At 41.1% G+C, this 22341-nt stretch overlaps 1 protein-coding gene across 4 annotated transcripts; it reads left to right on the forward strand.

The window, feature by feature from the left end:
- Window positions 1-1921: 1921 nt before the first annotated feature.
- On the forward strand, window positions 1922-22089 carry itpkb (inositol-trisphosphate 3-kinase B). 4 transcript variants are annotated; one of them, XM_077553360.1, is made up of 12 exons: window positions 1922-2255; window positions 4883-5038; window positions 5112-5265; window positions 5337-5594; window positions 6474-7352; window positions 15684-15783; window positions 16274-16311; window positions 16374-16549; window positions 18056-18260; window positions 19948-20049; window positions 20189-20260; window positions 20334-22089. In XM_077553360.1, exons 2-12 carry the CDS (start codon window positions 4992-4994, stop codon window positions 20541-20543), a joined length of 2241 nt encoding a protein of 746 aa, XP_077409486.1. In that variant the 5' UTR covers window positions 1922-2255; window positions 4883-4991; the 3' UTR covers window positions 20544-22089. The 4 variants fall into 4 exon arrangements, with proteins under 4 accessions (XP_077409486.1, XP_077409488.1, XP_077409487.1 ...); XM_077553362.1 differs by having other exon boundaries at window positions 15684-15780; window positions 16271-16311; XM_077553361.1 differs by having other exon boundaries at window positions 4887-5038.
- The last annotated feature ends 252 nt before the right edge of the window (window positions 22090-22341 follow it).

The following is a 22341-nucleotide window of genomic DNA, read 5'->3' on the forward strand; positions in this document are numbered from 1 at the left end:
GCCTATGGTTTCTATTTTTTTTTCTTACTTAACGCTTGAAAGAATTTTGGTATATTACCCGGATTGCCCATTAAACATTTGAGGGACTTAAAAGTCATTTTGTGACTTGCATGTTTGTAATATTTCAGCAGTTGTCACATAATTTGAGTCCAAAAGTCTCCATTTGGACATCTTTGTATGTGCAAAAAAAAAAAAAAAAAAAGTTGAAAAAGGAAGGATTTGCTTTTGACAAAATGTTGAGAGTGCAGTTGGAGGTGACGACACGAAAACTGTTACGTGATTGAGTATTTTAGCAGTTCCCCTTTTTTTTCCTGGCTATTTTTTTCAGATCGGGTTTCATTTCGGAAACAGACACTTCCTACATTTTGAACGTAAAAGTAAAAGTAAAAGTAAAGCTAAAATACACACACACACACACAAAATGGTTGTCAACAATATAGCCTACTGTAATTCCGAAGTCTGCATAAGCAGCAGACATATTGATTATTGTGTTTTCCTTCTATTACTTATCAACCAAAGGCAAAACAATTTCTTAGTAATGAATAATTTCTCGTGTGTTATATGTGGCAGTGTTCTACAACCACACAAATCTATGCTTTAATCTAAGATTCAATCTTTATGTTCATTGTTTTGGGTCAACTGGTTGCTGCCTCTCCGCACTTCCATGCAGCTGAGGCGGTCAGATGCATACCCAGCTTTTCAGGTCCCCCGACCAGGCCTCGGGGGATGGCGAGTGCATCCTTTCATCCAATTTCATTTTCACAAGGAAGTCGCAGCCTGCCTTGAGGGCAAAAAAAAGGTGCGGTGCGTCCTGGGCTTGACAGTCTGTCAATCACACGACTGTTCGCAATGAGGACACATGATTCACACGCACTTGCACGCCAACAGGCATGTCTTCAATGAGGCCAACGACGTTCATGTTTTTGTAAACATCAAAGATGGTTTAGAGTCGGCAATGAAGCTAATGTACACATTTTTGTAAACATCAGATGCAATTTAGAGGCTTTAAAGAACTGTACATGGTTGTTGTAAATACTGTCGTCAGTTTATAGAGTCCTCAGTGAACCTAACATAGGCCTACATATTTCTGTAAACATCACACGTGATTTTAGAATTGGAGATGAACCCAACATGGAAGTTGATGTAAACATCAAATTAAGGTTTTGAGTCTTTCATGAACATTTTTTTAAAGCATAAAATTATTGGGCATTCAATGAAATATATCATATTCCCTAATGATTTATGAAAATGATCAGAAACCATGCCATGACTTTTTTTTTTTTTATCCTTGTACAAAACCAAACACTCTTTCTACACTCTTTTATGTTTAAAAGAAACCGGTATGTTAGGTTTTCCAAATTTGGTCTCGAAGACGATTTTCTTCTCGTAAATAGTTCCGAGTCTTCAGTGACGACTGTTACTCGTTGTGAATCTTCAAAAATAAATAAATAAATAAATCAGTGACCTTCGGTGTATGGTATATAGTTATGCCTATTAGTGAATTTTTGTTATTCGCATTTGGGCCAGGTCCCAAATGTGTTTAAATTAAATGTTGTCAAATGTCAAGACGGATCAAACTTGAATGCGAATTCCAGATGGAAATATCAGGATTCAAATCCAGAACCGACACTGCTAACCACTAACTCCCTCCCTGTTACCCAGGTGATGTAAGTTTTTGTTTTTGATAATGGTTCCTTCTGCAATTAAAGTTAACTCGCATAACGATCATTTTTTTCCAACTTCACTGATTGTGTTAGTGGGCGTTGCCACGATGTCGGCCACCGTCGCTTCATCAAACCCGTTCCGATTAATGAAGCGTACGTGCGCGCGCAAGAGCGCGAACTTGCGACCGTGCGCGCGCACGTGCCCCCTGTTGTTTGTGTGCGCGCGCGCGCGCGCGTGTCTCCCGGCACTTCCGGCTTCGCGGGGCGGATGGAGGTCCTCCACACAGCGTTGCGGCTGACTTTCGCGGATGGAGTTGGCGAGCTGTTCACATGGCGCCGGACACCTCCCCGGGACCGGGCGTCATCTCGGCCGGCTTGTAGCGATACCAGCGCGGGGGCAGCCATCGAGGAAAGGACGCGCTTGTTGTAGTTTGCGTGGCAGTTTTTGTCGCGGTGTGACCAAGTTAAGACGCCCCCTCTTACAACGTAGTAGTCGCTGTGTTGTCATCGACAAGAACTACTTGTTCCTTATTGAGTCGAATTAACTCCATAAATTCGTACTGGAGGAGTCTTTGAGTGACAGCTCGTAAGGTAAGACATTTTAATGCAGTAATAAGGAAAATGTTTTCCTCAATATGTAACAACAGAATGCATTAGTAATTGTTTTTTTTTTTTTAATCCATGTCATTTACATACATATTATTGTGCTTCACAAGTAAAATGTCTAAACAGGCTGTATGCAGAAAACATTCTAATGTGTTTAATTGTATTTAATGTTTTAAACGTAAATTTCATTTGTTGTGATTCTGATTTGAACACTCATTTTGTCTCCAAATGACGTCTTTCTATCACTGACAATTATTAATATGAACGTGACAAAGTTATCTTCCAATGCCAAGTACAAATGTGATCTAAAGTCCTTAGTCATTAACACGAGTTTCCAACAAAGTGCAATTACAAATACTTTTGAATCTCTCTTTTGTCTGGAAATAATAACATCTTTTCTACCTTCCAAAGTTCATTTAGTTTTAAAGTACTGTACTATTTACACAAGTTTCCCACAAAACAGAGTCATTTATATACTTTCCCTCTCACTAGTCTCTGAAGATGGCAACTGCAAATATAGGCAGCTAATATTTGGTTTTCATATGATTAAAACTTAAGTCAACTGAAAGTCTTGAAATTTTTTTGAAATTTCAGTCAATATTTGGATAATGCAATACTGGTGTGCCCTAATGGCGTCTGGGAGGTAATCACAGGAGGGCCTCCCCCAAGGCAGAATATTTATTTCGTCATAAATGGCAAAATACTGTGTTTGCGTCCATCCAGTTCATTGCTTGTAAACGTTAGAGGAGTGTTTGACATTGATGGCAAACAAAAAAACAAACAAGCAGGACTGTAAGATTCCAAAAGTCTGTCAGGCAAGAATGTCTTATAAGCACTCAGCATTCCACTTCTTTCTCTCTCGCTGTCTCCGTCCTCCCTAATCAACACTGCGATTTCATGAATTTGATCATTCTGTGATAAATCATTGGAATACTTCCTTGAAACTGAGACAACCCCCCTCCCACTTTCGACGCCTCAAGGAGGAAAGCCGGGTGTTTATTCCCCCCCCCTCGAAGCGGAAGAACGCCCCGAGGCGCTTTTTGGCTGCACATGACGAGAATACCAGCGGGATTTAAATGAGGCTTCTTTTGAAAGGCTTCTTCACATGCATACTGCTGATGGCTCCAAGTGATTTAGTTAGTATGGAAAAAAAATGTCTTTCTGACGCATTTGGACCACAAGACTGATCAATTCAACCGCTAGCAAAATTCCTCAACACGTTTCAGAGACTATGATGTCTTATTTTACAACATAACTAACAGTGGTTAGTAAGACGACTAAGGCTCACTACACTTGGGGCGACACGGTGGCTGGACTGAATACACATATTACATTTTACAGTAACAAATTAAGCGAAGCGTAGAGAGTCTCTGTTGAGAGATAAAAGATGTTTGTCAGAATTAAATCTCATAGTAATTGATTATTAAGAATTCCAACTGTAGATTACGGCTGTATTTACACCGCATGGTTCAAGTACCACAATTATAATGTTTTGCTCTCAAGCGGCAACATGAGGTTATGCGTTACGAGCGCTTAGATGTAAACAAGATAACCACTTATCACCTGCAAGGTCTAACGAACATTCAATGTGACGCTAGTTGACTTTCAAGTGATTTTATCTTCAGAATAATGTAAACTGTATCGGTAATATTTTACGTAATATTCCTTTTATTTTTATTTATTTATTTTTTTATTTTATTTTTTTTTTATTTTATTTTTTTTCTTAGAGCTCAGTATTGTTCATTCAATTTGACATCATCATTGCTCTCCTTTTTAAAAAAAAATAAATAAAAAAAAGAAGTTTTTTTTCTTTCTCTTTTTTTTTAAATTACGTAATATTCCTAATTGTCATATATGTGTCGATAGATGTTAAACATTTTGTAATGTACGCTAAACTAAACCAAAGTGCTACTTTGTATTCGCTTTGAACTTAGTCACCTGATATACAAAGTAAAGGAGAAGGGAACAGGAAGTCGACTGTTAACTTAACGATACTGCCACCTAGTGGCAGGTTGTTGGTACTGCTATAATGATTGTCTTGTATAGCATTAGTGTTTGCTCAGTAAATTTACACTTTCCTTTCTACCATTTCTGTTCCCCCTCTGTGTAGTTTTTAGAAACGTTCGAAAATTATTTCAACAAAGCCAGAAAAATGTGTTTGAATTTCCGAGTTTTACCAGTTTCGGTTTCAGAGATGCTGTTTTCTCTGAGTAAAAGCTTGTTCAATAGGTCCAGGTTTTTCCTCTCAAAAGATTTAAAATGTTGTTTGAAAAATGATTGCGAGCAATTTCTTTGCAACTCTGGAGTGTTTTGATCCAAAACAGCGTCCTAACAAATCTCCTCTTTTTTTCAAACATTATGAAACCTGTTTCCTCGCCTTCCTTCTCGCCGCCATCCCTCATCCTTGTCTCTCTTGTTATTTTTCCTTCCCCCTAGCCAGAACAATGGTATCTTTAAGTTTAGGGCTCAGGACTCCAGGAATAATCGCCGTCTGTGACGCACTTAGCAATGGACGGAAAGTCTCGGCGTCTCTGCTGTTTAGGGAAAATTTGAATTTGTTTCCACTTCCAGTTGATTGTCCGTCATTTCTCTGGACTTGTTTTTGTTGCCAGGCAGGATTTCTACCTGGACTGACTTTGAAAGCCGTTCTCCTCCCTGCATTTTAAGGGTAACTAGTCTGATGTCCACCCAGCCTTCAGGGCCTTTGGCCTGGCCGCGGGGATGGCAGCGTCTGCCCTAAACCGGAACATCCTCACAGTCATGAACGGGTGAGTGGAAATCCAAACGTTTACACGTTCCCTTACTTGATATAGTATGACAAAATGTGTCTTCTCCCAACAGCGGTAATCAGTTTCACATCCAGCAAGGTTCCACTGGTACCAGCTCCCGAAATAGCGGAACCAACACGACTGGCCGACCGGCGTTGCAAATTCCGGATCGGGCCACCTACTGCCACCTACTGGCTGGAGGTCCTTACACCCCAGCTAGCCCTCAGGTACCCCAGATAAAAATCGGAATAGCAGTGCAGGTGTACCTAATGAAATGTCTCCTGTGTCAACTTCCCAGACGAGCCCCACCAGGACGCCGAGTCAGGCTTTCGTCTTCCCGCTCACCCCGGGCCCCAGCCCTCGCGCCCGCTCGCCGTCGCCCCGTTGCCGGGAGCTCCTCGGGGTCAACGTGGGCCAGCGGGTCCGACGACTCAGCTCACCTGGCGCCGGCGAGGACGAGGAGGAGGTGTCGGGAGGCGGAGGTGGAGAGAAGCAAGAGGAGCGGAGACGCCAAGCGCAGCTGCTGCAGATCCATAAGGAGCTGCAGAACGTCGAGGTGAGACGAGCGTTACGCGCCATTTGCTGAATTTTGCTTTCAATCACAGGGGTGGCCAAGTTTGGTCCTCGAGAGCCACTAACTATCCAGCCTGTTTTCCATGTCTCTCTCCTTTAGCGTAGCTGAATCTATTGATCAGTTCATCAGCAAGCTTTGCAGAAGCCTGATAACGATCCTGATCATGAATCAGGTGTGTTAGTGGAGAGAAACATGTCGAATAGTGGCTCTCGAGGACTGAACTTGGCCACCCCTGGTGTAGACAAATTCAAAGCTCAAATTCAAAACAAGCACATAGCTTAGCCTTTAGGCTGCCAGCTTAATGCTAATGCTAACACATCATGGGAAATGCCATAGGCAAGTCTCACAGTTAGCATAAACGTTTAACTAAACTTAAAACTTTAAACTAGCATTAACTTTATAATGGAGAGAAAACTCAATAAAAAAAATTGCAGATTTTTTATTTTTTTTATTTTATTTTTATTTTTTTTTATTTGTTATTTGTTATATATTTATTTATTTATTTTGGGGGGTGAGTTTGTGGAAATTGCATTAATTGTGTGTTCCTCTGGATCTTTTCGTGTGTTTTTCATTTTATTTTATTTTGTGATTATTTTTATTATTTGTTAAATTTTTTAAATTAATTTTTGGGGGATTTGTTTTAAAATTATTTTAATGTATTTATTTTTTATTTTATTTTTACTATTTTATTTTATTTATTTTTTTATAGTGGGTTTTACTAGATTTGATGTGTATGATAGTGTGCGGATCACAATGTGCAGCACTTTGGAAACGCTTGTTTATAAAGTGCGCTATAGAAATAAAGTGGATTGGATTGAATAAAAACGTATGCCTTTTCTCCTTTGTGTGCACGAGTTGCAGGTCAAGGGGAAAGTGGGCATTTTCGAGGCACACATTTCTGGGATCCGCGCCCAGGTGCTCACCAGCGAGCTCCAACGCAGCCCTCGGTCTCTGAGACGAGCGGCGGGCCAAGTCCCGCCCCCTCCCGGCCGTGGCAGGGCAGCCCTCCAATGCTCAATGACCCAGGCCCGCCAGAGTCAAGTTCCTCCCGTTCTCCAAAATGGGAGAGAAGGCGAGCATGAAGCAGTGCACGGAGAGAGCAAGCGGGAAGAAAGTAGAATGATTAAAATAATCAACGACGCTAAGACATTGTTTGTTGAAAACGGCTGCCATTCAGAAACAATCGCAACTGCCCGATTAGATGGACCGCTCCTTGTCCAGGGTCCCTCAGAGACCTTGCAAGCGCCTTCAGCCAAAGATGGAGCGATAAAAGAGGACAGCGGGGTGAAGGAAAACAAACAAACAGCGGGAGATGACGGAGATTCAAAGGGGAGAGAAGAGAGCGCCGGACACCAGTCGGGCCCGGAGGTGATGCCGCGCACGGAGGCCGACATGTCGGGCGCCCACCCAGACGCCGCTGCGTCAAAGCCTCAGGGCCCCCCTCCTTTGGCAAACACCCCTCCCGCCGTCCTTCCCTCCATCCCCGCCGTCATCATCACTGACCACGGCCTGGAAAGCCAACCTCGAACCCCCGGAGGGTCCGCTTCGGACCCGGCGGGCACCCCGAGCCCCGCGCCCTCGTCCAACGCCTCGACGCGCTCCCTCAGGAAGCTGTCGTCCTCCTCGGCCTCCTCGGCAGGCTTCTCCTCGTCTTGGGAAGAGTCGGAGGAGGATGTTTCTGACACGGAGAGAGGGGGGAACCTTCTCACACCGGCGCAGCTGAGCTCTCGCCAGAAAGCAGTAAGTAGGATTGATGAATATGTAAAATTATGCTAATTACAAAATACATAAATTTATTGTAAATAATTTTACTGTTGGCGACTCAAAACTTTTGGGGAAAAGGACCCCCATAGATTGTTAAATGTGCAGGTTATTTTCCACCAAGCTCAAACGCAAAAAGTCTTGCGAAAAACACTTCAGTTTTCTCTGTCGGAATATTTAATCGTGTAAAAGTTTTCAGCGCCTTTGTAGTGTGTGCGCGTCATGTGAGGTGCTTCTGGGGCTTGACATTCACAGGAACAAAGCTCGTACTGTGTCTGACCTCTGTGTGTGTGTGTGTGTGTGTGTGTGTGTGTGTGCGTGCGCACCAGGCTTCTTAAAGGAAATGGCAAAGCTAAAAAAGTACAAATCCACACGTCACACACACACTCCGGGCCTTGCTTGCCCTTGGCACCGCTTCAAAAAAGAGGCGGCGGCTTGTTTGTTTGTGACATTTTGTTTGTGTGTGTTGGGGCTGGATGCAGTCACATGTTTTTAGCCATCATGCAATGTGCTACCATGACTTTGAATATCATTCGCGACCGAGCTCAAATCAGTCGTTTTTCAAATCCTCATTGCAAAGCTGGTAATTGTATATTTTTTTGATTAACTCATTTGTTGCCATTGACGGCTCTAGACGTCAAAAGATCGATTTTTACTGGGCTGGCAGTGAATGAGTTAATCGGCCGATTGATCAGTTATTGGAATTTTATCCTGCCAAATATCAGACGCATCCCCCAAAAAATCCAAACCAGTCAGACCCTATGCATGATGCGAATTGTCGGGATGGGCTAGAGTAAAATTAAAAACGTCTTTTTTTCTTTCTTTTTTTTCCTTTTTCTGGAGAGCTCAGTATTGTTCATTCGGTAATTTTACCGATTTGACATGTCATCATCAATGCTCTCCTTTTTTCTTTTTTTTTCTTTTTTAATATATATATATTTTTTTTTTGTATGTGGGTGAATATGTGTATGTGCGTGCGTGCGAGTGAGTGTGTATTCATTAGTTCACCTAAAACCTATTGAAAAAAAAAGTCCCATACCGTTCACCTAAACCGAACACTTCCAGCCAGAGTCGAGAGGCCGTCAGGAAACCCGAGGAAGAACCAAAGAAAAGAAAGGAAACGTCTTCTTTTAACTTTATACATAAACAAAGCATAGACCAATAATCTCGCGCATAAAGCACTACCATTATCGCCTAGATATTGCAATTTTGTGTGAATAATACTAGAAGAAATAAAAGATCAGATCACAGCCGCCGGCCATTCCAATTCTGTGTGCGTCTGCAAAAAGCAAGTCCGTGTATAAAACATGAACAGCCCATTCATGGTTCCAGTGGAGCTTCAAGGCAGAACATTTTAGTCGACTTATCCAACCTGGTCGACTTTTTTTTTTTTTTTTTTCCAGCCCTAGATGTAAGTAAGCTTTTTAACAAATGTACGTGTTGTTTGGTCGTGTTCCACTCCGGTCCTGTAGGGCGGCGATAATGAGGATTACAAAGTGGTTGTTTGACGACTTGTGGTCTCACTCTCTTGGTGTCATTTGATTCGATTAGAAAGAAATCACAAAGTACTACTTGACATCGGACTTAATTAATGAAGAAATTGTTTTAATTAGTTATGATAATGCGCCAACTGCGCAATAGCGTGACACCAAAACAAAGTGGGTGTCGAATATCGTGTTCCTAAACAGATGTCCCGATGATCGCAGGTGTCTTGGATTGCAATTTGTTTATTTTGGCTGCTGGATTTGAATGAAGGCTTACGCTTCCCTTTGCATATTTCCACTGTCAGTAAAAAAAAAAAAAAAAAAAAAAAAAAAAAGATGACTTCTGCTGGTCGTCCTGCGTAGATCATTTTCAAACCCAATTTTTACGTTTGGATCCTGCCACCGCCGTCGTCGGCCAGATTCCGATCGCCGCGTGCCCACCCGTAGCTCGTCAGCTTTTGTCTGATTAAACCTGGAACGAGCCGAGCCGACGTGCACCGACATATTAGGCGTGCTTGATCGCGCAAGCGGTATGCGGCGCCGGGCCGAGGAGCAAGAGCGGCGAGGAAGAGGCAAGCGTGACTCTCCAAGCAGGAGGGGTGCTTTGTGTTTACCACTTTCTGATTGAACCATTTTTCAAAAACAATCCTCCTACTTTGATGACCCTCTCACTTAAACGATCAGTTCAGTTGACGTCAACTTTTAGGCCTGACTGGTCCAGGCTGAAATCTCCAACACAGCCTTATTTAGACACAGCCTGGCTCATCTTTTGACTCCTTCCGGGCATCGCTCCAAGATAGGAAGGCGCACGTGTGCTGCAAATGTTCTTGTAGTTGGAGTACAATTTGCAACTGCCGACGCACCTGAACGAGTTCATCGTCAGCCGTCGGTTTGACCCAGATTCCTCCGGCAGCATGTTTTTGTTTTGAGATGCGCCTGAGGGCATATCATACCACATATCTCATCTTGTCGCAGTCCAACGGAATGTTTGTAAACAACCGCCTCGTAAGAATGAAGGAACTTTCCACGTACGCAAAATCTGCTCAAATCACTGAATAAAACTGTCATTTGCATGCCAGGCCAGTAGTTGGCGATGTCATTTCAGTCTTACCCGAAACCAAAGCTTTGAATTTGACGTTATGCAGAATTGTAAATTAGGTTCGGATGGAATTGGGAACGACATTGAGATCAGTTTTTTCTTAACCGCTTATTCCTCACAAGGGATCCCGTCGGAGGAGCTGGTTGAAGTGGCTGGGGAGAGGGAAGTCTGGGCTTCCCTGCTAAAGCTGACCCGACCTCGGATAACCGTTAGATGATGGATGGATATTTTGCAACCTAATCATCTGATTAATCTATTGTTGCAATTGGATTCTGCCAAATATTAGAATTGGCATCAACCTAAAAATATCTGTATCAGTCGGGCCCTGTAACTACTGTAGAGTATCAATACCAGGTATCGGTATTGTGCTAATACCTGGCTTTATTTTAAGGTATCGGTTGTGCCTGCTTTATGATCGGGAACTAGAAATTAGCAGTATAGAAAATCGATAAGAATTTCATGCATTTTTTAGAAAAAATGCTTTATTGGGATGTATTGTCTTGCTTAAAAAAATCGCTTTTTGGGGGGTGGGGGGCAAAATTTATGTATCTAAGGTACTTAGCGGTATCGCCACTTGGTATCAGTATCAGTGATTACTCATACTGGTATCGGTCTGAAAAAAAGTGGTAACGAAACGATGCAACTTTTTTCATGTTTGTAATAAAAGTTGCACCAAAAGAATCTGTCAATCACGCACACACCGTGACACACCATCTTGCAGACGCTACAAATGTAACGTGGGACACACACACACACACACACACAGAGCAAAATAAAACACGCTGCACTGTGTGCGCCGCAGTGGAAAATGTTCACTACCACAGCGACCCGTTGCTTAGCAACCCTGTGACGTCAAACCGAGTTTCCCTCTCCCAGCTGTGTGCGCGCGCGCGCGCGTGCGTGAGCGCGTAACTTTTAACCGTGCCTGCGCCGCAAAGAGGGAAACACCAGTCAATAGACGTTAACAACTCATAAACGAAATAACGCTGCCGGTGTTGAAATGTTGCGCGGTGTGTGTGTGTCAAAATGTGCGCCGACTTGGCAAGGGGAACGTCCATTTTGACAATAGAGGAGCCATTCGCCTTCTGGAGGCGGGACCACACAAACACACACGCGCGCGCGTTCTAATTTTAACTGTGTGTGTGAGAAGTAGTCGTCGTGTGTGTCCTTCCGCACTCTCAACTTTGCAGACGTTGTTTGTCTCCTTGCAAGGAGAGCTGTTGCTGAGCGATAGCGGCTTTGTTGTTTCCTTTCGTATGAAAGCATCACTGTGGATAAGTGAGTGTCCCCCACTCACCCTTCCGGTTTTTTTTTTGGTTTTTTTTTACATTACAATATCACAATGTTGTCACCCGCAGTTAACCTTTTCTCACTTTTTTTTTTTTTACCTCTCCGATCATATTCACGTCCCAATGTGGTAGAATGCAATTTTCAAATTGCAAAGGCTGCAATTTTGAGAGAAAAAAAACCTCTCACTTTGTTTATATAAAAATACGGGTATGTCCAAGTAAATTCTGTGCTTAGGGAGTTTCCATATCATTGTTTCATGAAACTTGAAAAGTTGCATTATTGTTGTTGACTTATTGTCTTAAAAGACTGTGGGACCCAATTTTCAAGTCATTCTAACTTCGCATGGTTGGACTTTCTTTGGAATTTTTTGTAGACGGCTGTAGTTGCGATGTTGTGGGAGTGAACACAGCTGATTTGATTCCCGGCCAATCAAAGCGCGTGCAGTCTACTTGGCGGAAGTAAGGACTCACTGTAGTCCATGCAGGAGATCAGCACATGCAAAGTACATTTATGTTTTTTTTTTTTTTTTATTCTACTTGCGGATGATGTGAAGTTGTGCTTGAAAGTGGGCAATTGGAGTTTTAAAATAAAAATAAAATAAAAATGTAACTTTTTATATTACCATTTAACACACAAAAATAGTAACAAACATTTAACAATGCGAGAAATTACCAATATAAAAATTAAATAAATAAAATAAGAATAAGAATAAAATACAAGGACCAAAAAAAAAAAGAAGGCCCGAGATGTTACCAAGAAATAATAACGCAAAAATTGTCCAAACCAAAATGATGTACCCCAAATGACACATCCTTAAAAATATTGTAAAATATTTGAGGGAAAAAAATGTGAATATGCAGATTTGCCGGTGCCGAACTGGGAGTAATTTTTTTTTAAAGTAATTTTTTCCCCCTCAAATTGCAGTCTCGTATAATTTTGTGAAAATGCTTCGTTCCAAGTTTTTAATTAATTTTTAGGTGGCTCAATCTGAATAAATGAATATTATGAGAATATGAGACATAATGCACATTCTAGACACGGTCATGCATTGGCTTACCCGCCTTTACTTTTGCTCTTTGAGGTCAAGGACTCTCTCTCTCTCTCTCTCGCCCTCATTCTCTCTCTCTCTCTCACATTTGTTTGTTTGTAGTCACCGGCGGATGTGGAAAATACTGTGGCCGAGGCAAAGTGGCATCCCCTCCTCTCCCCCCCCCCTCCCCCCTCCACTTCCTGTCTGCAAGAAGTTCCTCTGCTTACCATTTCCCCGTTCTCTCTCTCTCTCTCTCTCTCTCTCTGTCTTTCTTTCTTTCTTGCCCGCCCCTTTGGTGAGAGCCGATAGGAGCGACCACATGGTTGATGGTGAGAGGCTCTTAGAGCTCTCGCCCAACAGCTCTCCGAATGTTTGGGACAATTGCACGCACTTACAAAAAGCATGCTTGGAGTTGATTGAGTGTTGAAGGATAATCATCGTCATCATACATCATACCTCGCGATGATCTAGAATGGAGATGTTATTATGAACTCATTCACTGCCATTGACGGCTCTAGACGTCAAAAATTCATTTGAACTATTTCTATTAGTTTCACATTTTTTTCCACTTTTGTGAACAAGAGTATGAAAACCTAGAATTTTTTTTTTTGTACATATAGAACAGATATAAAATTTGTGATTAATCTTGAGTTTAAATAATTAATTCATCAAACAAAAAAAGAAAAAAATATTAACTCTTTGACTGCCAGACGTTTTCAGAAAAGGGATGCCGTGGGTGCCAGCCGATTTAAGCATTTTTGACTGCTTTTTCAAGGTCCACAGAAAATTATGTGTTTGGACTATGGAAACACACATACTACCAAATGAAAGATTGGACTCTCATCTTTGATCAGAAAAAAAAAGTTTGTTTCTACCTTATTCCGTTTTTCAGTAATCAACAATAGAAAATGGTTGTTTCACCTCTGTTTTGAAAAAAAAACGTCTTTGGCACTCCTCCATAGGATTTTACTAAACGTTATTTAACGTTTTTGGCAGTCAAAGAGTTAAAAAATTAGGGGCGTCAGATGATGACATTTTATAATTGTAATTAATCGCATGACTTCAATAGTTAACTCACGATTAATCACAAATTTGATATCTGTTCTAAACGTACAATACATTTTTTTCTAGTTTTTTTTACTCTTGTTAACAAAAGTGGAACTAATAGAAATAGTTCAAATGAATTTTTGACGTCTATAGCCGTCAATGGCAGTGAATGAGTTAAAGCCCAGTTGCTCATATTGGCAGCTGTGTTATACGTCTCTTCCCGATGTTTCTGTCATTGTTGTTGACCTGTGCGCAGATTTGCATGCCCAGATTGCCGGCGGGTAGTTTTGCCAATCAAATGACGCACGGTCGTTTATCGGACGTGTTATTTGCGAGTAAGGAGCATCGGATCGCTTGCTGCACGGATGATTGGTGTTTGCCACAGAAGCTTAAAGAGCGGCTCGCTCCGCTATGACGTGGTCGTACTCGCGGTGGAGCGCCGTTGCGTCACTCGCCGCCGCCGCCGTCCTTGTCGTTACCGCCGTCCACCTACAGGTAATGTCATTGCGCCCCGACCGCCAAGAAAAAGCTTAGGCGGGAATCATCGAATTGCAACTTTTTTCCCCTCAATTTGTTGGACTTGTAATCCGCTTCATTGCCATCATGTGATGACGAACCCGTCATGTGACTCCTCGCTGCTTTACCCAGTCGATGAATGTGTGTGTATGCGGCCCGTAGATAGTCATGTTCCGTCCAATAAATTCTCAATGGATCCACATGGGATGACGTCATGCGTAGAGGCTCGGCCTCTCAGTAACTGTAAAATCCAAGAGGCCGAACCCGACACAAATCACATGGTTTAGAAAACGGCCGAGCGTGTGGAAGGGGAGAGCCCTCGGGGAGGCGTCACAAGTGTTTTTTTTTTTTTTTTTGCCTGGTTGCCAAGGGAAACAGGGTCCGAGGGGGTCAACGTGTTCTGGAAACACAAAAGTGGCGGTGTGGGAGATGGAAGAAAACTCCCTCATGGTTCGGGGACACCCACAGCAGTGTGTGTACGCGTAAAGTTGTGTTTTGACAGTCATTCCAGAAAGATTAGAGTCGGGAAAAAAAGCACTAAAGCCTGAGAGGCTTGTTTCCCCGGAGATCCACTAAAGCTGCGGTTTAACTGGCTGTTGTAGCTTTCAGACTGGATGAATAAGCATAACATGTTGTATTGTTTCCAGAATATTCTCTCCTGGTTCGTCGGGAAAATGTAGAAATCAAAATGACAATGCTCTGCCGCTACTGGTCGAGTCTTGGGTCCTTTTAGTTGGTATGCTAACTAACATTTGGCGATTTGATTAGATCATTCAGTCGGGTAGATATAATAAAATATATAATAATAATAAATAAAATAAAAAAAAAATAAAAATATATATATATATATATATATATATATATATATAATAAAAAATATCTAATAAAATATATATATAATAAAAATATTTGTAAAATTGGTACATTTTCGGGTTTATTTGACACTGCAATGGAACCACGGATCCGCCCAGATTTGATTTTTTTGTGTTGTGAGTGTGTGTATTTTATTTATTTTCTGGTCTTTCTGTTTGTTTTTCCCCTATTTCCCCAATCTTTTTTTTTTGAAAAGCATAATATTAAATGTTTATCAGCGTTTCTTGAAGATTGTTTGGGGGTTTAAAACAGGGTTGTCCTAATCTGATCGACGTGGCCTGAAATCAGGGCCGATCACGGGATTTTTTTAGCTGATCGGTTTCGGCTGAAAAAGATCGGATTCTTTCATTTTCAAGGGGAAATCAACCCCCCCCCCCCCAAAAAAAAAATGATTGACAATATTATGTTCTATGCAGCCACCACTAGTCTAAATACGGTATTTTGGTTAATATTGCGTTAGTGGACCAATCACAGCTCAGCTTCAGAAAATAGGTGAGTTGTGATTGGTCGTCGCCTCAATAACTGTGATGTCATCTTCAGTCGACAGCAAGTGGCAAAATGGCCGCCCCCTGAGATGGATAAAAACTGCTGGATTTTGCTCCATAACTCATATTCTACAAATGTAATATTAATCAGAATGTCATGTTTAGACTAGTGCGGTCACAATATAACATATTATTGTCAAGAAATGTTTACGGTTGACTTTTCCTTTTTTAATTTCTAAAGTCAAGAATAACTCCGACTCGGCATCGGCAGATACTCAAAACCAAGTGACTTATTCGGACTCGGGTGCAAAAAAAAAACCCCAATGTGATCGGGACATCCCTAGTTTAAAAATAAAAATTGTTAGTATTTTTTTTCCCGTCCCAATGCATTTCAGTGGGTGTCAATTATGCAGAGGTTTTCACTATACAGAGGTCAAACCATGAAGAGCAGAGGTCATCTGTATTTGAATGGCTTTCTCTTTGCAGCACAAGTCATGGAAGAAGATCAAGAACATGGTCCACTGGTCGCCATTTGTCATGTCCTTCAAGAAGAAGTATCCCTGGATACAACTGGCAGGGCATGCTGGTATGCGGACACACACACACGAGGACACGTTTTGTTATTAGGAAAGTTCATCTGGATTAAAATTGTTTTGGGATCAATTCACCAGGTAAACTCTTATCTTTGACGTCTATAGCCGTCAATGGCAGTGAAAAGTCATTTTTTACATACGTCCCCTTTAACCCCTGGTTTGTTATTTTATTTCGAAATGGCTTGGTCAGAATCAACAAAAAGCCAAAAAATGGTTAAATAGCGCCCAGGGGTTAAACACGCAATATAATTGGAGATTAGTGTCTTCCCATGTTCAGTGGATAAGGTCAAAGTTGAAGATGGGCCATTTATAGCATTCATCCAGGAGGCCATGTTGACGGTGGCTCCTGACGGGGCGGCCCTAAAAGGAAGCCTGTCGCTCGGGCAAAAAAAGTCGAGCGAGACGGTGTCTCGGGATCAGCTCGACCCGGCTTGACTGTCCTCAAACTGCCGTCGCGGTCTAACGCTGCGTCTCTGTTACCAGGGAGCTTCAAGGCGGGAGCCAACGGCCGCATCTTAAAAGTAAGTCCAGCGCGTCCCGCCGGTGCGAAGACAAAAGTGTTGACCGTCGTCGTCCCGTTTAGAAACACTGCGAGTGCGAGCAGCGCTGTCTGTCCCTCCTGATGCGGGACGTGCTGTGTCCGTACGTGCCGGGTTACCACGGCGACGTGGAGAAGGACGGCCAGAAGTACAATCAGATGGAGGACCTGCTGGCTGAGTTTGATTGCCCGTGCGTGATGGACTGCAAGATGGGGGTCAGGTGAGTGGGGGCGTCACTTCCATGGGGGAGGAATGTCAAAAGAGGGACGTCCTGCATTGTTGCTTCCACTTCCTGTTTTCTTTTCGCTGCTATGATGTCATGCTATTTATTAAGTGAAGCTATGGCTGAACGATTTAAAAAAATAATGTAATGCGATTTTTATTTTTTTTTTTTACTCAGAATTACGATTGTGAGGGATTATAATTTTTTGCTTAATTCATTTTTTGTTTTTTTTTCTCTCCAAATTTGAAAATTGCATTCCACTACTGTACATTGCAATGCCGGTTTGAATTTGATTACTGGTAATTGTTCAGCCCGAGTAGAAGCACAAGCCAGTTAGGGATTTACCACTCCAATAATTACGGTGACACACTGAACAGGAAAAACGACTTTTTCTTTTGAGTTGTTTTGGTTTCTTTTAATGTAGTGTACATATATAATAAATGTAAGAAAAAAAATAAAAAGCTTACTACTTTGGGATTTCACCGACTGCGGGTAGAACGTAATGACAAAAACACCATAATAACTTAAATAAAGAAATAAAATTTCACATAAAATAGATACAAATGACTTTATTTTATTCGTTCTGATTAGCTGAGAGGCGACTGATAAATACCCCAAAAATTTTTTCGCAGTTTTGGAGAACGTGAACAGGAATGACCTTGAGCGACAAACACGTTTTTATTTAATCATATGCAGCCGTCTGTTTCCCTCCATATTAATTATTAATGATGCGGCTGTCCTGTCGCGTTTTGTTGTGTTTCATTTTGACCATTTCCTGAGAAAAATAAGTCACATGGTTTCAACCAGCTTGAAAAATAAAAAAAGCTTAAAAAAAATTAAAAAATTAAAAAGCTTACTACAAAAATCAAAAATATATTTTTTAAAAAAAAATTAAAAATTAAAAAAAATAAAATAAATAAAAAGCTTAATACAAAAATTAAAAATTAAAAATTAAAAAAAAAATTAAAAAAAATAAAAAGCTTATTACTTTGGGATTTCACCGACTGCGGGTAGAACGTAATAACAAAAACACCATAATAAATTAAATAAAGAAATAAAATTTCACATAAAATAGATACAAATGACTTTATTTTATTCGTTCTGATTAGCTGAGAGGCGACTGATAAATACAAAATTTTTTTTTTTGCAGTTTTGGAGAACGTGAACAGAAGTGACCTTGAGCGACAAACACGTTTTTATTTAATCATATGCAGCCGTCTGTTTCCCTCCATATTAATTATTAATGATGTGGCTGTCCTGTCGCGTTTTGTTGTGTTTTATTTTCACCATTTCCTGAGAAAAATAAGTCACATGGTTTCAACCAGCTTGACCATATTATGGCCTCTAAATTGCGACTTTAACACTTAATAGTGCTTACATGAAATCTCATCAGATCAGATTTTCAGATTTAAAATATACGAATTACCTTCTTATAAGTGAGGTTTGCAAATACCATTTCACACATTTCCATTCATCCAACCCTATTTTTTGCTCCCCCAACAGGACGTATCTGGAGGAGGAGCTGACCAAGGCCCGCAAGAAGCCCACCCCGCGGCCGGACATGTACCAGAAGATGGTGGAAGTGGACCCCGAGGCGCCGTTGGCCGAGGAGAAGGAGCAGAAGGCGGTCACCAAGCCCCGCTACATGCAGTGGCGGGAAACCATCAGCTCCACCGCCACGCTGGGCTTCCGGATAGAAGGAGTCAAGGTTAGCGCTTACTAAAACCAAGAACGTGTTTTCCTGAGCGTGTGCGCGGGGGTGGATGTCCTTCAGGGCAATGATCTAACTTCCTGCTTTTTTTGCACAGAAACTTCCACTCCATGTAAATTGCCGTGTCTTTCTTTTGTGGTGCGAGAGGTCTGTTGGTGGCAGCTCGCTCGGCCTTTAGCATCTGGCCCTGACACACGCACACACACACACACGGTTGTGCCCATATAAGGGCATTCGTGGCTTCCCGGTGGTCCGTTGCCATGACTCTGAGGGTTATCCCCAGAAACAGAGGTGTGTGTGTGTGTTTGTGTGTGCGTGCGTTCCCAGACCTGAACCATAAAGACGGGGGTGATGTTGTCCCTCCAAATAGTACCTTGTTGCTTGGCAGCCGCGGAAAACGACGAGTGAGTCTCCACGGCTGTTAGGTTCTGCTAATCTGCAGCGTTTTTTTTTTTTTGCGTTAGCCAGCGCTAGTCACGCGACATCGCGCACGGATGTTGAACAGTCTGGAAAAAAAAAAATTCAAATCTTAAAAATAACCTCCCTTCGCCATTGTCCGTTTGTTCCTGGGCTCCTTCTCTGCCCTCCCTTCCTTCCTCCCCAGTGTTAACGTGTACCCCAGCCTCTTCCTCAAAACAAGCTGGAGAAATTGCGGCTCTTTGTGTCTCGTTAACAAAGTGGATCGTCTCACAAACGGCCTCAGTACGTGATGACGAAGTCAGACGGAATCGTTGGCCGTTCAGGAGTTCCGCAGGGATCCATTCTAAGCCCCTTTCTCTGAAAACTTTTTCGACGATGCTGACAGAGAAATGTAACAAATTCAGATTTTTGTAGTCAATTTAAGTTTTTGTGTATAGCCCTTAATCACTGAAGTATCTCAAGTGGGCTTCAAAAACCCAGAGTTGGCAAATTTTTGTGACATACCGTAATCTACCCCCCCCCCCCCCCCCCAAAAGTCATTGGAAGCACAAGAAAACCTTTAAATTGTGCTAACATGCCAACAGCTAGTATGCTAACTAGGGTTGTCAGGCGATTAAAATTTAATTGGAATTTTAATCCTTAGCGATTAATTGCTAATTCTGTTCTAAACATACAATGTTAAACATAGAAATTCGGCCTCATCTTTTTGTCACTGATACAGTAATTTCATAATAATTCATAAAATTGAGTTAAAATTAAAAAAGATGTACTTTACTGTAAAAAAAAAAACGATTTTGCTGCCACTAGATGGCATAATTGCATTCGTAAGACTTAGGTGACAGCTCAGCATTTTTCTTTTTATATTAAGGGCTCTCTAATCGTTAACATGAAGTAACTTGTGAAATCCTGCACATTTTTAAAATTGTAAAATAAAACTTGACCCCAGTCTCCACAAATATATGCATTGTTATTAAATTTATTACTGCTAAATTTTGACGTGGACGTGTCTGCTGCGTTGTGATTGGAGTTCCCCCCGGTACAGGCTTTCCAAGTAAGTAATTAAAAAAACGAATGCCGTTAAAGGAAGGAATCATTTTCACACCCCTAATGCTAACATAGCAGAGCAGCCTAACGACAGAAAGTGCAAAAGCAAATTGATAAGGATTTGACATTGTGTTCTGTGATCGTGTACTATTTTGAACAAAAAGCGCGAACAAGCTAACATGCTAAAACCGTTGGTACATTGTCTCCCGTGGCCCCACAGAAGGAGGACGGCACCGTCAACAGAGACTTTAAGAGGACAAAGACGCGCGAGCAAGTCATGGCAGCCTTCCACGATTTTGTCAAAGGCAACAAGGACATCCTGGTAAGTGGGGCAAACCCGGCCTGGCGCCGTGCAGGGAGGTTCGTTCGCAGCTAATTTTTATGAGCGCATTTAGTAAGTGTGCTTCAATCACTTCATGTGTGTTTTAACAAGTGTTAATGAATGCATAATGTGTGTACAGAGTGGCTACCGAGCCAGGATGAAGGAAATCAGAAGCACCTTGGAGATCTCTACCTTCTTTAAAACTCACGAGGTAAGACATATTTCCTCCGCGTGTAATATTCGTCAGTGCCCTCGTAAAAATTTGCCGCGTTCTTGTGGCGCAGGTGATCGGCAGCTCCCTGCTGTTCGTCCACGACAGCAAAGGCAGAGCCAAAGTGTGGATGATCGACTTCGGCAAGACCACGGCGCTCCCCGAGGGCGAGGAGCTCGATCACCGAGCGTCCTGGCAGGAGGGGAACCGGGAGGACGGCTACCTTTTCGGACTGGACTGTTTGGTGGACATCATTTCGGCCATGTTGGACTCGGAAACATGAGCACTTTTATTCTTCTTATTATTATTATTACTATTTAATCCCCAGCGGAAACATTTGGAAACACACACACTCTTGTCTTCGGACGTTGGGTTTGCAGATGTTCGTCCCCTTATGGGGGGGGGGACACTCAATCCCATTCTTTCATATGCATCTTTAAAAGTTACAGTAGCACAACCTTTCGCTTTAAATTGCAGCAGCAGAATTAAACCAATTGCAGATGTGTATAATCTGGCATTGAGTATTAGGAACATACTAAAAAAGAAAAAAGAAAAATTACACTACGTCATTATTCGCAATCCCACAAGAATAAAGTTGTGTAAAAATAATAAAATTACGTCTTGAATCTTGAAAATATATATTTTTTCCAGATGAAAATTGGGGCAAAATATACAACTTTATTCTGGTAAAATGATTTTATCTGTCTTATTCTCGAAAAACACGACTTCTTGAAATTTCACTTCTTTTTTTTTTAATATACTTTATACACAATCTAAAAGTCATTGAGTTGCATCTTTAATCTTGAAAGTAGTATGACCTCATCTCAGAAATGTTTGATTTAAATCTCATAAAAGTCTTTAATCTCGAAATTATCCAATTTTATTCTAAATTTAAAATCAATCTAACAAATGTGAACTTTTTTTTCATTATGATAATATACAGCATTTTATTAGAATAATATGTACGATCATTCTCGTAAAAATTGCCTTAAATTTTGGAAATATTCATTTTTGTTACCCCAAAAAATACAACTTTCTTTTAATCTCAAAAGTATAAAACTTAGTTCTTGTAAAATTAAAACGTTAACTTTGTCCACGTAGTGTGTTTTATTTTATTTCATTTTTTAGGTGTGGCCCTTATACGTTGTAATGAAATTAACTCTTGTGAAAATATCCTGTAAGAAAGTCACTCCTGTTCACGTAGATTTTAAAACTGCAGCGCCCTCCAGTGGAAGCACGAGGAAAGACAAGGATTGAAAGAAGAATACGAATACAAATGGTGCCTTAAAACACAAAACCTCAAAATGTCATTGGATTAAAAGTAAAATTTCCAATGAGGGCAATAGAAATTTTTTTTCTTTTATAATTCCAACGTATTTGTTATTTAACATGTCTACACCCCATTTTTTCCCTCCAAAATGTAGTAATACTATACTTTCCGCTTCTGGAGATTTTGTTGTTACGTGTGTTTGGCTTGGATCTGATGTATAAAATTTATGAGTTAAATGGCCAATCTTGCTAAATGCTGTGCTTCCCTAACCTGTTCATTGTATGGATTACACCATTTTAGTGCCTGCTGAACACTTTCACTGAGCAACCTTATTTTCAACTATGGTGCCTTGACTGTCCTCACCTTCATGTCTTATTTCTCTCTGTAGTCTTAAATGAGTGCATGTTTGTTAGCTTTTTAAAGCTTGTTCATCTCTATTTATAATACAGTATATTTTGTTTTAACTGATGGCTTGTCTCTGTGGGATGTTTCTGTTGAATTCCTTTCATCTACTTTGACATTTTAGAGGCCTTAAACAGTAAAATTGCATGATAAACTACAGGTTTTTGTCTTAATTGCTGGTCACGAGAGAATTTGGTAAGCCTTAACTCAACTAAGCTGGTCCCAAAAGGGCACTATGTCTTAGAATTTAGTATATTGGCTTTACTTTTGCTGTTCTGTATATTTATTATTATTATTTGGATGCTTTACTTAAAAAAAAGAAAAAAGATAAAGAACTTGTTTCCATGCATTTCCTGTCAAAATGTTATATATTTTAATAATGATATAAAACAATATTTTAAAAGTACTC

The sequence above is a fragment of the Vanacampus margaritifer genome, chromosome 19 (genome assembly GCF_051991255.1).
Source record: "Vanacampus margaritifer isolate UIUO_Vmar chromosome 19, RoL_Vmar_1.0, whole genome shotgun sequence".
Taxonomy (NCBI): Eukaryota; Metazoa; Chordata; class Actinopteri; order Syngnathiformes; family Syngnathidae; genus Vanacampus; species Vanacampus margaritifer.

What these genes read in the sequence shown, in the direction of transcription:
- itpkb (XM_077553360.1), top strand. Translation starts at nt 4,992, where the DNA reads ATGGCAGCGTCTGCCCTAAACCGGAACATCCTCACAGTCATGAACGG. An exon ending in ATCCTCACAGTCATGAACGG is followed by an intron (nt 5,039 to 5,111) that starts GTGAGTGGAAAT and finishes TTCTCCCAACAG; the next exon opens with CGGTAATCAGTTTCACATCC. An exon ending in TGAGCTCTCGCCAGAAAGCA is followed by an intron (nt 7,353 to 15,683) that starts GTAAGTAGGATT and finishes TTCTCTTTGCAG; the next exon opens with CACAAGTCATGGAAGAAGAT.